This window comes from Pseudophryne corroboree, chromosome 6 (genome assembly GCF_028390025.1).
Source record: "Pseudophryne corroboree isolate aPseCor3 chromosome 6, aPseCor3.hap2, whole genome shotgun sequence".
Taxonomy (NCBI): domain Eukaryota; kingdom Metazoa; phylum Chordata; class Amphibia; order Anura; family Myobatrachidae; genus Pseudophryne; species Pseudophryne corroboree.
Window position 1 is genome coordinate 100962659 of NC_086449.1, and position 18002 is coordinate 100980660.

Here is an 18002-nt window from a genome sequence, read left to right on the forward strand (position 1 = left end):
GGCGGAGCAGGAGCCGATAAGTGTGATGTCTCCGCCTACGGGGCCGACACCGGAGTGGATGGATATGTGGAAGGTATTAACAGACAGTGTCAACTCTTTACATAAAAGGTTCGATGACGTAACAGCCTTGGGACAGCCGGCATCTCAGCCCGCGCCTGCCCAGGCGTCTCAGAGGCCATCAGGGGCTCAAAAACGCCCGCTAGCTCAGATGGCAGACACAGATGTCGACACTGAGTCTGACTCCAGTGTAGACGAGGATGAGACAAATGTACAGTCCACAAGGGCCATCCGATGCATGATTACGGCAATGAAAAATGTGTTGCACATTTCTGACATTAACCCGGTTACCACTAAAAAGGGTATTATGTTTGGGGAGAAAAAGCAGCCAGTGACTTTTCCCTCATCTGATGAATTAAATGAATTGTGTGAAGAAGCGTGGTGTTCCCCTGATAAGAAACTAGTGATTTCCAAGAGGTTACTGATGGCGTACCCTTTCCCGCCAACGGATAGGTTACGCTGGGAGACATCCCCTAGGGTGGACAAGGCGCTCACACGATTATCAAAAAGGGTGGCACTGACGTCTCAGGATACGGCCGCCCTAATGGAGCCTGCAGATAGAAAGCAGGAGGCTATCCTGAAGTTGTATATACACACTCAGGTACTATACTGAGACCTGCTATTGCTTCAGCATGGATGTGTAGTGCTGCAGCAGCATGGTCTGATACCCTGTCAGACAACATTGATACCCTCGACAGGGATGCTATTTTGCTAACCATAGAGCATATAAAGGACGTCGTCTTGTATATGAGGGATGCACAGAGGGACATTTGCCGGCTGGCATCTAGAATTAATGCAATGTCCATTTCTGCCAGGAGAGTATTATGGACTCGGCAGTGGACAGGTGATGCTGATTCTAAAAGGCACATGGAGGTTTTGCCTTATAAGGGTGAGTAATTGTTTGGGGACGGTCTCTCGGACCTCGTATTCACAGCAACAGCTGGAAAGTCGACTTTTTTACCTCAGGTTCCCTCACAGCCTAAGAAAGCACCGTATTATCAAGTACAGTCCTTTCGGCCTCAGAAAGGCAAGCGGGTCAGAGGCACATCCTTTCTGCCCAGAGGCAGGGGTAGAGGAAAAAAGCTGCACCAGACAGCCAGTTCCCAGGAACAAAAATCCTCCCCTGCTTCCACTAAGTCCACCGCATGACGCTGGGGCTCCACAGGTGGAGCCAGGTGCGGGGGGGGCGCGTCTCCGGAACTTCAGCGACCAGTGGGTTCGCTCACAGGTGGATCTCTGGGTTCTACAAGTGGTATCTCAGGGATACATGCTGGAGTTCGAGGCGACTCCCCCTCGCCGTTACCTCAAATCAGCCTTGCCAGAGGCTCCCAGGGACAGGGAGGTAGTGCTGGCGGCTATTCACAAGCTGTACCTTCAGCAGGTGATAATCAAGGTTCCCCTCCTTCAACAGGGACGGGGTTACTATTCCACAATGTTTGTGGTACCGAAACCAGACGGTTCGGTGAGACCCATTCTAAATTTAAAATCCTTGAACACTTATGTAAGGAAGTTCAAGTTCAAAATGGAATCGCTCAGGGCGGTTATTGCAAGCCTGGAAGAGGGGGATTTATGGTGTCGCTGGACATCAAGGACGCTTATCTGCATGTCCCCATTTACCCACCTCACCAAGAGTACCTCAGGTTTGTGGTTCAGGACTGTCATTACCAATTCCAGACGTTGCCATTTGGTCTGTCCACGGCACCGAGGGTATTTACCAAGGTAATGGCCGAAATGATGATACTCCTTCGGAAGAAGGGAGTTATAATTATCCCATACTTGGACGATCTCCTTATAAAGGCGAGGTCCAAGGAGCAGTTGTTAGTCAACGTAGCACTATCTCGGGAAGTGCTGCAACAGCACGGCTGGATTCTAAATATCCCAAAGTCGCAGCTGATTCCTGCGACGCGTCTGCTGTTCTTGGGCATGATTCTGGACACAGAACAGAAGAAGGTGTTTCTCCCAGTGGAGAAGGCCCAGGAATTGTCATCTCTGGTCAGGGACCTCCTGAAACCAAAACAGGTGTCGGTGCATCACTGCACGCGAGTCCTGGGAAAGATGGTAGCTTCTTACGAAGCAATTCCCTTCGGCAGGTTCCATGCAAGGATCTTTCAGTGGGATCTGTTAGACAAGTGGTCCGGATCGCATCTTCAGATGCATCGGCTGATCACCCTGTCCCCGAGGGCCAGGGTGTCTCTGCTGTGGTGGCTGCAGAGTGCTCATCTTCTCGAGGGCCGCAGATTCGGCATACAGGACTGGGTCCTGGTGACCACGGATGCAAGCCTCCGAGGTTGGGGGGCAGTCACTCAGGGAAGGAACTTCCAAGGACAGTGGTCAAGTCAGGAGACCTCCCTTCACATAAATATTCTGGAACTAAGGGCCATTTACAATGCCCTGAGTCAAGCAGAACCCCTGCTTCAAAACCAACTGGTGCTGATTCAGTCAGACAACATCACGGCGGTCGCCCATGTAAACCTCCAGGGCGGCACAAGAAGCAGGATGGCAATGGTAGAAGCCACAAGGATTCTTCGATGGGCGGAGAATCACGTGCTAGCACTGTCAGCAGTGTTCATTCCGGGAGTGGACAACTGGGAAGCAGACTTCCTCAGCAGGCACGACCTCCACCCGGGTGAGTGGGGACTTCATCCAGAAGTCTTCACGCTGATTGTAAATCGTTGGGAACGGCCACAGGTAGACATGATGGCGTCCCGCCTCAACAAAAAGCTAAAAAAAAAATATTGCGCCAGGTCAAGAGACCCTCAGGCGATAGCTGTGGACGCACTAGTGACACCGTGGGTGTACCAGTCGGTTTATGTGTTCCCTCCTCTTCCTCTCATACCCAAGGTACTGAGGATTGTAAGAGAGAGGAGTAAGAACTATACTCATCGTTCCGGATTGGCCAAGAAGAACTTGGTACCCAGAACTACAAGAAATGAGAAGTGATTCCTACGCTGATAAAGGCTAGGAAAGACGTGACATCACAACATTATTACCGTATATGGCGAAAATATGTTGCTTGGTGTGAGGCCAGGAAGGCCCCTACAGAGGAATTCCAGCTGGGTCGATTCCTGCACTTCCTACAGTCAGGAGTGACTATGGGCCTAAAATTAGGATCCATAAAGGTCCAGATTTCGGCCCGATCTATTTTCTTTCAAAAAGAACTGGCTTCACTGCCTGAAGTTCAGACGTTTGTTAAGGGAGTGCTGCATATTCAGCCCCCTTTTGTGCCTCCAGTGGCACCTTGGGATCTTAACGTTGTGTTGGATTTCCTGAAATCCCACTGGTTTGAGCCACTTAAGAACGTGGAGCTAAAATATCTCACGTGGAAAGCGGTCATGCTATTGGCCTTAGCTTCGGCTAGGCGTGTGTCAGAATTGGCGGCTTTGTCGTGTAAAAGCCCTTATCTGATCTTCCATATGGACAGGGCATAATTGAGGACTCGTCCCCAATTTCTCCCTAAGGTGGTATCAGCGTTTCATTTGAACCAACCTATTGTGGTGCCTGCGGCTACTAGGGACTTGGAGGACTCCAAGTTACTAGATGTAGTCAGGGCTTTGAAAATCTATGTAGCCAGGACGGCTGGAGTCAGGAAAACTGACTCGCTGTTTATCCTGCATGTGCCCAACAAGCTGGGTGCTCCTGCTTCAAAGCAAACTATTGCGCGCTGGATCTGTAACACGATTCCGCAAGCTCATTTTGCGGCAGGATTGCCGCATCCTAAATCCGTAAAAGCCCATTCCACAAGGAAGGTGGGCTCTTCTTGGGCGGCTTCCCGAGAGGTCTCGGCTTTACAGCTTTGCCGAGCTGCTACTTGGTCGGGTTCAAACACATTTGCTAAGTTCTACAAGTTTGATACCCTGGCCGAGGAGGACCTTGCCTTTGCTCATTCGGTGCTGCAGAGTCATCCGCACTTTCCCGCCTGTTTGGGAGCTTTGGTATAATCCCCATGGTCCTTACGGAGTTCCCAGCATCCACTAGGACGTCAGAGAAATTAAGAATTTACTCACCGGTAATTCTATTTCTCGTAGTCCGTAGTGGATGCTGGGCGCCCGTCCCAAGTGCGGACTCTCTGCAATACATGTATATAGTTATTGCTTAACTAAAGGGTTATTGTTATGAGCCATCTGTTACTGAGGCTCAGTTGTTGTTCATACTGTTAACTGGGTAAAGTTATCACAAGTTGTACGGTGTGATTGGTGTGGCTGGTATGAGTCTTACCCTGGATTCCAAAAATCCTTTCCTTGTAATGTCAGATCTTCCGGGCACAGTTTCCCTAACTGAGGTCTGGAGGAGGGGCATAGAGGGAGGAGCCAGTGCACACCAGATATAGTACCTAATCTTTCTTTTAAGAGTGCCCAGTCTTCTGCGGAGCCCGTCTATTCCCCATGGTCCTTACGGAGTTCCCAGCATCCACTACGGACTACGAGAAATAGAATTACCGGTGAGTAAATTCTTATTTTTGGTGCGCGCCTTCGTATCCATGTTTTGGAGTATGGGAGGGGGAGCACCAATTCACTTTCTGCCACAAGGGCACCAAAATGTCTAGTTACAGCTCTGGTGCAGGGTGTCCTGTATGCTACACAGCCCAGCAGCATCGTCACCCCCTCCTCCCCCTTGCAACACTTTTGTTGTGTCCAAATCAAGTCTGTGTTTTTATATTTGAATCATTAATAAGATCCTTCATTCCGATGGAACCCAGAAAAGGACAGTTCGGACCCCAATTTTTAAAAGTGAGGGGTCCCTGGGACCCACTTTTTTTTTCGGCTCAGCGCGATCACTGTACATGCGTGAACTGATACGGTGTGCAGATGGAGAAGTGTTCGGATTCTGGTCCGAATGACCTTGATCTTGTCCGGAGGCAGGAGCACTCGTTGGACTTCAGAATTTAACAACGCCCCTAAATGAAGGATTGTCTGCGAGGGTGTCAAATATGATTTTTTTTCCCAGTTGATTTTCCAGCCGTGAGATTGTAGAATCTCCACTGTTGAGTGAACGTTTCCAAGAGTGTCTCCTGGGACTGTCCCAGAAGCAGGAGGTCGTCTAAGTAGGGTAGTATCCGTATTCCGGTGCGTCTGAGATGGGCAGCAATCACTGCCATAACTTTTGTGAAGACTCGTGGAGCCGTGGACCCTTTTGGTGCCAGCCTGCTCCCAGCCCAGCCTATACCCAGCATTGAGATTCTTCTGTGCACCCTAGTGGACAAAAAATAAATGTATCTTTACTTCATCATATTTGCCCTGAATGATCATACAAGCAGCAGAGTGGGGCACATGCTAAATTGGGCATACAGCAGTTTAGTCAGTGTGAAGCATGCACATCATTATTGGGCATGCCCTCAAAGTGAAGGTCTACATTCATATTCAGATTTAATACTAGCGATTCTTTAAGCATGAAGAGGCAATACAGGGAAGGGAAGGGGCAGTCTAATGTAAGTGAGTACAATAGGTCTTTATTGCAAGCTAAGGCAGACCCACACGAAGACGCAAATACACCTGCCAGAGACCATATTGGTTGTAGATTCCTGAGGACTGGTGCAAATATATTCTGCTAATGATGATTATTTATTTATTATTATTAATATCATCATCATCATCACCACCACCACCACCACCACCACCACCACCACCACCACCATCATCATCATCATCATCATCATATATAGCACAGCAAATTCTATTTCGCATTACAATTTGAAACCGTGATGACATAAAACCTAAAAATAGCAAACAACAGTAAAAAAAATAATAAGACTGGGTAATAACAAATAGTCATAGAGGTAGGAAGGAACTACTCGCAAACTTACAATATATAGGGAAATATTTATTGATACAGAAGTATATGTGTTATCTATTTACATAAAGATCCACCAGATTGCAAAGGTTCTTGGGCTTTATGATATGGTAAAACAGCAATGTTGGTCAGGGGGATGGTAAAGTGAAGAATGAGAAAATACGTCAGGATATGTGGACTGTAGGTTGTGTGGACTGTACAGTGGGGATGTAATTGGATAGAAAGTTTATGACGGTAATGTGGGTCTGTCTGGAATTTGATACGCTTGCCTGAAGAGGTGAATTTTCAGGGAACGCTTGATGGTTTGTAGCCTAGAGGAGAGTCTTATTGTGCGTGGTTGGGCATGCCATAGAGTGGATACAGCCCGAAGAAAGTCCTGCAATTGTACATGGGAGCGAATAATGAGTGTGAATAGGAGACGTAGATCTTGTGAAGAGCGAAGAGGTTGGGTTGGGAGATATTTTGAGATGAGCGAAATGATGTACGTTGGTGTAGTTTTGGTTAATGGCCTTGTGTGTGAGTAAAAGTATTTTCTCTGACGTCCTAAGTGGATGCTGGGACTCCGTAAGGACCATGGGGGAATAGCGGCTCCGCAGGAGACTGGGCACAACTAAAGAAAGCTTTAGGACTACCTGGTGTGCACTGGCTCCTCCCACTATGACCCTCCTCCAGACCTCAGTTAGAATCTTGTGCCCGGCTGAGCTGGATGCACACTAGGGGCTCTCCTGAGCTCCTAGAAAGAAAGTATATTTAGGTTTTTTATTTTACAGTGAGATCTGCTGGCAACAGACTCACTGCAGTGAGGGACTAAGGGAAGAAGAAGCGAACCTACCTAACAGGTGGTAGTTTGGGCTTCTTAGGCTACTGGACACCATTAGCTCCAGAGGGATCGACCGCAGGACCCGACCTTGGTGTTCGTTCCCGGAGCCGCGCCGCCGGCCCCCTTACAGAGCCAGAAGCAAGAAGTGTTCCGGAAAATCGGTGGCAGAAGAATTCTGTCTTCAACAAGGTAGCGCACAGCACTGCAGCTGTGCACCATTGCTCCTCATGCACACCTCATAATCCGGTCACTGATGGGTGCAGGGCGCTGGGGGGGGGGGGGGGCGCCCTGAGGGCAATATAAGACACCTTGGCTGGCAAATCATCACAATATATAGTCCCAGGGCTATATATGTGATAAATTACCCCTGCCAGAATACATAAAAAAGCGGGAGAAAAGTCAGCCGAAAAAGGGGCGGGGCTATCTCCCTCAGCACACTGGCGCCATTTTCTCTTCACAGTGCAGCTGGAAGACAGCTCCCCAGGCTCTCCCCTGTAGTTTTCAGGCTCAAAGGGTTAAAAAGAGAGGGGGGGCACTAAATTTAGGCGCAATATATGTATACAAGCAGCTATTGGGGGAAAAATCACTCAGTTATAGTGTTAATCCCTGCATTATATAGCGCTCTGGTGTGTGCTGGCAGGTCCTGTCCTCAGTCAGAGCATTCCCTGTGTGTGCGGTGTGTCTGTACGGCTGTGTCGACATGTTGGATACGTGGAGGCGGAGTAGAGGCCGATAAATGGGATGTCGCCCCCTGTGGGGCCGACACCAGAGTGGATGGATAGGTGGAAGGTATTAACCGACAATGTCAACTCCTTACATGAAAGGCTGGATGACGTAACAGCTGTGGGACAGCCGGCTTCTCAGCCCGCGCCTGCCCAGGCGTCTCGAAGGCCATCAGGGGCTCAAAAAACGCCCGTTACCTTAGATGGCAGACACAGATGTCGACACGGAGTCTGACTCCAGTGTCGACGAGGTTGAGATATATACACAATCCACTAGGAACATCCGTTACATGATCTCGGCAATGAAAAATGTGTTACACATTTCTGATATGAACCCAAGTACCACATAAAAGGGGTTTTATTTTTGGGGAAAAAAAGCAGCCAGTGTTTTGTTCCCCCATCAGATGAGTGAATGAAGTGTGTAAAGAAGCGTGGGTTCCCCCAATAATAAACTGGTAATTTCTAAAAAGTTACTGATGGCGTACCCTTTCCAAGTCTGTATATACACACTCAGGTTCTATACTGAGACCTGCAATTGCCTCAGCATAAATAGTGCTGCTGCAGCGTGGTCTGATACCCTGTCAGATAATATTAATATCCTAGACAGGGATAATATTTTGCTAACATAGAGCATATTAAAGACGTCGTCTTATATATGAAGGATGCACAGAGGGATATTTGCCGGCTGGCATCCAGAATTAATGCAATGTCCATTCTGCCAGGAAGGTATTAGAAACCCGGCAGTGGACAGGTGATGCTGCCTTTAAAAGGCACATGGAGATTCTGCCTTATAAGGGTGAGGAATTGTTTGGGGATGGTCTCTGGGACCTCGTATCCACAGCAACAGCTGGGAAGAAAATTTTGTACCTCAGGTTTCCTCACAGCCTAAGAAAGCACCGTGTTTTCAGGTACAGTCCTTTCGGCTTCAGAAAAGCAAGCGGGTCAAAGGCGCTTCCTTTCTGCACAGAGGCAAGGGAAGAAGGAAATAGCTGCACCAGACAGCCAGTTCCCAGGATCAGAAATCTTCCCCCGCTTCCTCTGAGTCCACCGCATGACGCTGGGGCTCCACAGGTGGAGACAGGTGCGGTGGGGGCGCGTCTCGGGAACTTCAGGGACCAGTGGGCTTGCCCACAGGTGGATCCCTAGGTTCTGCAAGTAGTATCACAGGGATACAGGCTGGAGTTCGAGGCGACTCCCCCTCCACATCAGCCTTGCCTGCTGCCCTCGGAGAAAGGTAGTACTGGCGGCAATTCACAAGCTGTACTTCCAGCAGGTGAAATCAAGGTACCCCTCCTTCAACAAGGCCGGGGTTACTATTCCAAAATGTTGTGGTACCGAAACCAGACGGTTCGGTGAGACCCATTCTAAAATTGTAATCCTTGAACACTTATATACGAAGGTTCAAGTTCAAAATGGAATCGCTCAGGGCGATTATTGCAAGCCTGGAGAATTTCATGGTATCACTGGACATCAAGGATGCTTACCTGCATGTCCCTATTTACCCTCTTCACCAGGAGTACCTCAAAATTGTGGTACAGGATTGTCATTACCAATTCCAGACGTTGCCGTTGGTCTGTCCCCGGCACCGAGGTTTTACCAAGGTAATGGCCGAAATAATTATCCCGTACTTAGACGATCTCCTTATAAAGGCGAGGTCCAGGGAGCAGTTGTTCGTCGGAGTAGCACTATCTCGGGAAGTGCTACAACAGCACGGCTGGATTCTGAATATTCCAAAGTCGCAGCTGGTTCCTACGTGTCTACTGTTCCTGGGTATGGTTCTGGACACAGAACAAGAAAAAAGGGTTTCTCCCGAAGGAGAAGTCCAAGGAGTTGTCGTCTCTAGACAGAGACCTCCTAATACAAATACAGGTGTCGGTGCATCAATGCACGCGAGCCCTGGGAAAGATGGTAGCTTCTTGCGAAGAAATTCCATTCGGCAGGTTCCATGCAAGGATCTTCCAGTGGGACAAGTGGTCCGGGTCGCATCTTCAGATGCATCGGCGGATAACCCTGTCTCCAAGGGCCAGGGTGTCGCTGTTGTGGTGGCTGCAGAGTGCTCATCTTCTAGGGGGCCACAGATTCGGCATACAGGACTGGGTCCTGGTGACCACGGATGCCAGCCTTCGAGGCTGGGGGGCAGTCACACAGGGAAGAAACTTCCAAGGCTATGGAAAAGTCAGGAGACTTCCCTACACATAAATATTCTGGAACTAAGGGCCATTTACAATGCCCTAAGTCAGGCTAGACCCCTGCTTCAACACCGGCCGGTGCTGATCCAGTCAGACAACATCACGGCGGTCGCTCATGTAAACCGACAGGGCGGCACAAGAAGCAGGATGGCGATGGCAGAAGCCACAAGGATTCTCCGATGGGCGGAAAATCATGTGTTAGCACTGTCAGCAGTGTTCATTCCCGGAGTGGACAACTGAGAAGCAGACTTTCTCAGAAGACACGACCTCCACCCGGAGAGTGGGCACTTCAGCCAGAAGTCTTTAAAATGATTGTACACCGTTGGGAAAGGCCACAGGTGGACATGATGGCGTCCCGCCTCAACAAACAGCTACAAAGATATTGCGCCAGGTCAAGGGACCCTCAGGCGATAGCTGGGGACGCTCTGGTAACACCGTGGGTGTACCAGTCGGTGTATGTGTTCCCTTCTCTGCCTCTTACCCAGGGTAATGAGAATAATAAGGAGAGGAGTAAGAACTATACTCATTGTTCCGGGTTGGCCAAGAAGAGCTTGGTACCCAGAACTCCAAGAAATGATCTCAGAGGACCCATGGCCTCTGCCGCTCAGACAGGACCTGCTGCAGCAGGGGGCCTGTCTGTTCCAAGACATACCGCGGCTGCGTTTGACGGCATGGCGGTTGAACGCCGGATCCTGAAGGAAAAGGGCATTCCGGAGGAAGTTATCCCTACGCTATTTAAAGCTAGGACAGAAGTGAACGCAAACCATTATCACCGCATATGGCGGAAATATGTTGCGTGCTGTGAGGCCAGGAAGGCCCCAAAGGAGAAATTTCAGCTAGGTCGATTTCTGCACTTCCTACAGTCAGAAGTGACTATGGGCCTAAAATTGGGTTCCATGAAGGTCCAGATTTCGGCTCTATCGATTTTCTTCCAAAATAAAACTGGCTTCACTGCCTGAAGTTCAGACTTTTGTTAAGGGAGTGCTGCATAGTCAGCCCCCGTTTGTGCCTCAAGTGGCACCGTGGGATCTCAACGTGGTGTTGGATTTCCTGAAGTCGCATGGGTTGAGCCACTTAAATCCGTGGAGCTACAATACCTCACGTGGAAAGTGGTCATGCTGTGGGCCTTGGCGTCGGCCAGGCGTGTATCAGAATTGGCGGCTTTGTCATACAAAAGCCCTTATCTGTATTTTATATGGATAAGGCGGAATTGAGGACTCGTTCCCAATTCCTTCCTAAGGTGGTATCAGTTTTCATGTGAACCAACCTATTGTGGTGCCTGGAGGATTCCAAGTTACTGGACGTAGTCAGGGCCCTGAAAAGTATATGTTTCCAGGACGGCTGGAGTCAGGAAAACTGACTCGCTATTTATCCTGTATGCACCCAACAAGCTGGGTGCTCCTGCTTCTAAGCAGACTATTGCTCGCTGGATCTGTAGCACGATTCAGCTTGCACATGCTGCGGCTGGACTGCCGCACCCTAAATCTGTAAAAGCCCATTCCACGAGGAAAATGGGCTCTTCTTGGGCGGCTGCCCGAGGGGTCTCGGCTTTACAACTTTGCCGAGCTGTTACTTGGTCGGGTTCAAACATTTTTACAAGTTTTATACCCTGGCTGAGGAGGACCTAGAGTTTGCTCATTCGGTGCTGCAGAGTCATCCGCACTCTCCCGCCCGTTTGGGAGCTTTGGTATAATCCCCATGGTTTTTACGGAGTCCCAGCATCCACTTAGGACGTCAGAGAAAATAAGATTTTACCGGTAAATCTATTTCTCGTAGTCCGTAGTGGATGCTGGTCGCCCATCCCAAGTGCGGATTGTCTGCAATACTTGTTTATAGTTATTGCTTAACTAAAGGGTTATTGTTGAGCCATCTGTTGAGAGGCTCAGTTATATTTCATACTGTTAACTGGGTATAGTATCACGAGTTATACGGTGTGATTGGTGTGGCTGGTATGAGTCTTACCCGGGATTCAAAATCCTTCCTTATTGTGTCAGCTCTTCCGGGCACAGTATCCTAACTGAGGTCTGGAGGAGGGTCATAGTGGGAGGAGCCAGTGCACACCAGGTAGTCCTAAAGCTTTCTTTAGTTGTGCCCAGTCTCCTGCGGAGCCGCTATTCCCCCATGGTCCTTACGGAGTCCCAGCATCCACTACGGACTACGAAAAATAGATTTACCGGTGAGTAAAATCTTATTTTATATTGAATACGGTAGAATACAGGTAACCAATGGAGGGACTGACAGAGTTGATCTGCAGCCGATGATGATCTAGTGAGGAAGATTAGCCTCACAGCAGCATTCAGAATAGATTGTAGTGGTGAGAGTCTGTTTTTGTTAAGATCAGTAAGAAGACTATTGCAATAATCAATGCGGGAAAGGATGAGAGCATGGATTAGTTTTTGCAGTGTCTTGTGTAAGGTATGGTCATATTTTGTATGTTTAGATGCATGTAGCAAGATTTGGAGACAGATCGAATGTGGGGAACAAAGGACAGTTCAGAGCTGAGGATGACACCTAAGCAGTGAGCTTGTGGGGTAGGATTAATCTGTCAAGTTTTCAACAGTGATAGAGATATCGGGTTGACTACTATTGGTTGGTAGAAATATAATAAACTGTTTTGTAAATATTAAGTTTGAGGTGGTTAGATGACCTCCAAGAGGAAACGGCAGAAAGCCATTCAGTGACACGGACCAATACAGATGGTGACAAATCTGGTGAGGATAGGTAGATTTAAGTATCATCTGCATACAGATGATACTGAAATCTGGAAAAAAATGCTTAATTTACCAAGAGATGAGGTATAGATTGAGAATAGCAAAGGACCTAAGACTGAGCCTTGTGGTACTCCAATAGAGGTAGTTAAGAACAGTTGGATTCAGAGAAGCGGACACTGAAGGAGCGATTACATAGGTAGGATTAGGAACCAATAAAGGTATGTGCCCTGGAGACCAAGGGTGTTCGTATGAGAAGAGAATGGTCAACAGTGTCAAAAGCAGCAGAGATATCTAGAAGAATAAGAAATGAGTAATGGCCTTTGGACTCAGCAGTGACCAGATCATTCACTTCTTTAGTCATTGCTGTTTCTGTGGAATGTTGGGAACAAAAGTCTGACTGAAGTGGGTCCAATTAGTTGTGTGACTTAAGAAAGTGTGTGAGACGAGTGTAGGCAAGTCTCTCAAGTAGCTTGGAGAGGCATGGGAGCTGACATATGGGACGGTAGTTTGAAAGCGTTTGGGTCAGAATTTAGTTTTTTCTCTGCATGCTTGAACAGTGAAGGAAAGATACCAGTAGAGAGAGAGATGATGATGATAGTTGCCAGCACTAGCTGCTTTTGATTGGCTGATTTCAACACACCTCTGTATCTGATGGGTTCTTTCTTCTTTGTTCACGCATATATAATTTTTTGGGCATATTTTCTTAGTTCATTTTGTGCTAGTTAGATCTGATTATACTGCTATTTAAACAAGTTTTTTTTATTTCTTTTTATGTTCATTTAAATCAAGCCTAACCCTACACTCACTGCAGCTGTCTTAAAAAGTGTCAGAAAATGCAAATCCCACTCTGGCTCCCCAAGTAGACCCTCCACTAGCAAAAATGCTGCTGTACCATCGAGTGTCAATGGCAACAAAGTTGCTCCATCGCTGACATCATCCATTACAAATGTATTCTGTCTGTACCGCCTACTCTTTTGCAAAGCATGCCTATTTTAGAGCCCTCCATTCCACCCAGTGAACCAACCCTCGTGCCATGTTTGCCACTGTCCATTCGCTGTCATCGCCTATCCACAATCCTCTTCTTCCATTACTGCTCATGACTTTGCCACCTACTTAAAAGACATCCATCAAGAAATATTTAGCCTGATCCATCATCCCATAATTTTCTGGAGTGTTTGGTTGCAGTTGTTGCCACTAAAGGTGGCACAACCAGGTCTTATGTTTAGGGGGCAGTTTATTTCTCATGTTGGGTGATATAGGTGTTGGATAACTTTTTCTCCATATAAATAAAATTATAATTTAAAAAGTGTATTTTGTATTTACTCGGATTGTCTTTGTCTTATTTTACATTTTGTTTGCTGATCTGAAACTATTAATTGTAAACTGCAATAAGGCATCTAATTATTATTATTATTAGTTTTTTTTGTGTTCTCACAGGATGAAGATATTACCTCAGGCACTCTGATAAAAGATTCTGCAATACAAGCAAAAGGAAATGTAAGTAGTTGTACACAAGCATCTTACTTGTGTTTAGTCGTTTCACGTGGCATAATTGTTCCACTGTGATTAAAAAGTCTTAACATGTGTAATATGTCGAGTCTGTTGTGCAGTATGAACTCATACGTGTAGTGTATGCTATGTTTTTTCCCCTTTCATGTTTCTGCTTGGCGATGCATTGTACCGCAAAAAATGCCTATTGTACGCGAGTACACCTGGCCACTAAAGCCGATTTCCGACTACTGATGATCTAACTAAAGATGCCACATACTCTGCTATATTAAAGGCTAACCTGCAGTTATCCGATATCATAGAGGGTGTGTGCAGAAAATGACAGCAATCTCTGACAATGCCCCTCTCAGTATCCAGATGATCATTATTGGGCAATGCCCCAGTTGGGCATTGGAAGATGGTAGCTGTCTGCGTGTATTTGTGTTATGCAGTCATTTTGGCAACATTCAGAATGGTTCTGAATGTCGACATTCAGATTGACTACAACTTCATTCATGTCGCATTGTGCAAGTCTATATTATGAAGATGTCGGTGGTGGGGTTAGGCTTCAGTTAGATAGTATGGTAAACGTTCTCACCATTGATGTGCATATGTTCAACATATCCACATTCTGACATAGTGGATGTCTCTATTCATTGTTGACATGCTGAATATTTACATCAATCTATGGTCATCCCCCAGCTGCTCCAACAAGCAAGGCTAGATTAAAGCTTATGGAGGCCCTATGGCAACTTAGTTGTGGGGGTCCACTCCAATCAAAAGATCCCTCGCCGTGCACACACCCCCTATATCCCGAGCCATCCGGGTACTTTCCTCCCGTAGCAGCACCTGGCTCTGTGCTTTGCATGCAGAGCCCCTTCCTCAGTGGTACGGACATGATGTGTCATGTCCTGCGGATGAGGCTGGACTCAGGAGCCCACTCTGTGCTGCGGTCTAAGCATGCAGCAGCCCCTGTCTGGTAACACCTGTTTCCAGCAACTGCAGTAATAGATTACCCTGTGTGGAGGGCCCCCATGTATTTCCACCTGGCACCCCTCCTCCTCTTAATACGGCCCTGCCCACAGGCCACAGTGGTGGTAAAAGTGACACCAAAATTGGATTAAATGGCAGCGCAATATTTTTTTTTTTTTTTAGCTACAAAATGTATCCGTTATACAAACTGTATTGTGTTGAAACCTGGGTATTGGTCAATAAAGGGAAACTCTGTAACAGAGCAGGATAGAGCTTACCATGTGCATTGCTAGATCCTTGTTGAAGTGAATCTTTTAGCAGCAGGGTTTTCTGCTACTTTTAGATAGAATTTACAATAACACAAGGGCCTGCAATAGAGGTGTAACATCTTCTTCTAAACACTGTTGGTACCATTAATGACCCCATCAATTCAGGAAGACATAGATGATTTTTGATTTATTTCTTTTTATAGCCTTACTAGTAAAATGGCTGCCTCCAATTCTGCAACCAAAGCATTTTTAACTTTCACACACCAATAAAATGTAAACTCTATTTTTAATTGTTTGTTCCCACAGGCGAAAGCCAGTGCCAATGGAGTGTAACACCAGAGGAGAGTTGCCCCTTCAGATGACTCACCTTACAGAACAAACCTCCAATTCAGAACATGGACGTATTATGCTTACTTCCACCCAGAACGCTGCTCTAGGACATGTGGTGTCTTCTGACCAATCAGCTCCCAGTCAGCGGACCACATGTTCAATTCAGACACAATTTGATCTACTGTAAAACCATGTGGTGTATGCTTGGGAAATTTTATGTTTCTTATAATGAACTTCCGATTTAGAATTATGCCATGCGAACATGTTATACTATCAAAAACACAGCAGATTCCTCCATCAAGTCTTTACCTAGTGCATCTTGTCTTATGAAAGTAAAGGCAGCTAGTTTGCTCTGAAGCAATATTCCTGAGAGTGCAGACTTTGATCTTCCTTTGTGCCTCATGTCTCGGTGATGTTGTGAACACTGTAAGAAAAGAGTCCTACACTTTACAAAGGAAATTACGTAATCACAAATACTTTATATGTAAGTAGACTCAATATATTTCTTTAACTTATACGGTATGTAAATATGTATATATGTTTTTTGAATACGGAATTTTAGAACATTGTACAGTTTATGCTCTTGCTATACATATTTGTACATAAAGTGGATATTTTCTTGGTCTGTAATGTAAAAAAAAACCCTGAAAAAAGGTCAAAATAAAACTATCTTTATCGTCACTGTCTTGTTCATTAGTACATTTTCCAAGTCCACACACTATGCCACGTATGGCCCAATATTCTGAATGAGTATTTTATGCTGTAAATTGATTAGTCCACTTATCTACAATGTCCGTAGCCACTGCTCACTTCCACTCCATAGGTTTGCTATTTGGTTGACTTGTGGCTACAGCATGTGACCACTTTTGGTTGCTCTCCACCACATCCGCAGTACAACCAGCAGACCCAGTATTGAGAGCTTCCTGGGTGCTCTCCTCAAAAGTTTAATCCAATGTTAGGTGGCACACCTGGGATTCATTAAATGAACTAGGCTCAAACAAAGATCTGACATTTCCAACTTTCCTGATTGGCTTATAATCATGGCACAGGAAGACCGGGGAGCTTGTGCTTTGGAGCATATCACACAAAATACTCTTGGCAGACAGTATAGAGGAGCACCTCTCAACTCCCCATAATGCTTACTGAGTTTGATTCTGATTTACGTTTTGCACTTTAATTACTCTTGATAGATAAATGTTTTTTATAAAGTCCAGAGTATAAGAAATATAACTTCATTGTAACGGCACTGCATGAACTTTTGTACAGTATAATATGATGTAACAGGATCATTTTTGTTTTTATAGTCAACACGTTCTTAATCTGACTCACTAGCAGCCATCCTGGGCACTTTTAACACGGTATCTCTTAAAACCCACCTGGTGGATTGCCTCTGAAAATTCTGGACAGTTGACAACTGTACATTGCTGCTATATGTATTTTCTTTTAGCTTTCTATATTATAATTTGCTGATAGCTTGTTAAAGCATTAGAAAAGTCTTCAAGCTCCGATGTTGGCTGTTGTGGAAAGCTCACGTTTTATTTTTCCAAAGAGTTTCAAACTTTATCTTCAGGAACCCAAACAGTTTGTTTTCCAGGTCTCCAAACAGTTTGTTTTCTAGGTCTCCTCACAGAATCACAAGTGAAATAATTAGCTCCACCTGGTTTTTCTGCCGTTTTTCTGACATTCATTTATTAACAGTGTTATAGCCAATTGGTGATATATTTAATACTTTTGTTCCAGTTGAAGTCAATTGCCTAAATTTGGCAGTGATTTGTGCCCATGGACAGAAGTACTTTGAGAAAGTATGAGATGGGCAAGATAACCATACTGTAGCAAGCATTGGGAAGTTGTAAAAGTTGCTATCGGTTAGCTCCAAGGTGGTGTTAGCTGGTGGACATGTACAGTGCATCCGGAAAGTATTCCCAGCGCTTAACTTTTTTCACATTTTGTTATGTTACAGCCTTATTCCATAATGGAATAAATTCATTTTTTCCCCTCAAAATTCTACACACAATACCCCATAATGACAACGTGAAAAAAGTTTTTTGAGAGTTTTGCAAATTTATTCACAGCCTTTGCTCAATACTTTGTTGATGCAGGTTTGGCGTCAATTACAGTCTCAAGTCTTTTTGAATATTATGCAACAAGCTTGGCACACCTATCTTTGGGCAGTTTCGCCCATTCCTCTTTGTAGCACCTCTTAAGCGCCATCAGGTTGGATGGGAAGCGTCGGTGCACAGCCATTTTCAGATCTCTCCAGAGATGTTCAATCGGATTCAAGTCTGAGCTCTTGCTGGGCCACTCAAGGACATTCACAGAGTTGTCCTGAAGCCACTCCTTTGATATCTTGGCTGTGTGCTTAGGGTCGTTGTCCTGCTGATAGATGAAACGTCGCCCAGGTCTTAGGTCAAGAGCGCTCTGGAGCAGCTCCTAACTGTAATTTCTCTAACGTCCTAGTGGATGCTGGGAACTCCGTAAGGACCATGGGGAATAGCGGGCTCCGAAGGAGGCTGGGCACTCTAGAAAGATTTATGACTACCTGGTGTGCACTGGCTCCTCCCACTATGACCCTCCTCCAAGCCTCAGTTAGATCTTGTGCCCGGCCGAGGTTGGATGCACACTAGGGGCTCTCCTGAGCCCTTAGAAAGAAAGTATAG

The 18002-nt window shown here is 46.3% G+C and overlaps 1 protein-coding gene across 4 annotated transcripts in view; it reads left to right on the plus strand.

The window, feature by feature from the left end:
* Positions 1 to 16026, plus strand: part of LETM2 (leucine zipper and EF-hand containing transmembrane protein 2) — a 276504-nt gene extending 260478 nt beyond the window's left edge. For all 4 annotated transcript variants that reach the window (XM_063931541.1, XM_063931540.1, XM_063931542.1 and 1 more), the window contains 2 exons: positions 13724 to 13783; positions 15322 to 16026. In XM_063931541.1, the coding sequence (XP_063787611.1) occupies positions 13724 to 13783; positions 15322 to 15348 (87 nt within the window). In that variant the 3' untranslated portion in view covers positions 15349 to 16026. The remainder of the gene's footprint in view (positions 1 to 13723; positions 13784 to 15321) is intronic.
* Positions 16027 to 18002: the final 1976 nt, after the last annotated feature.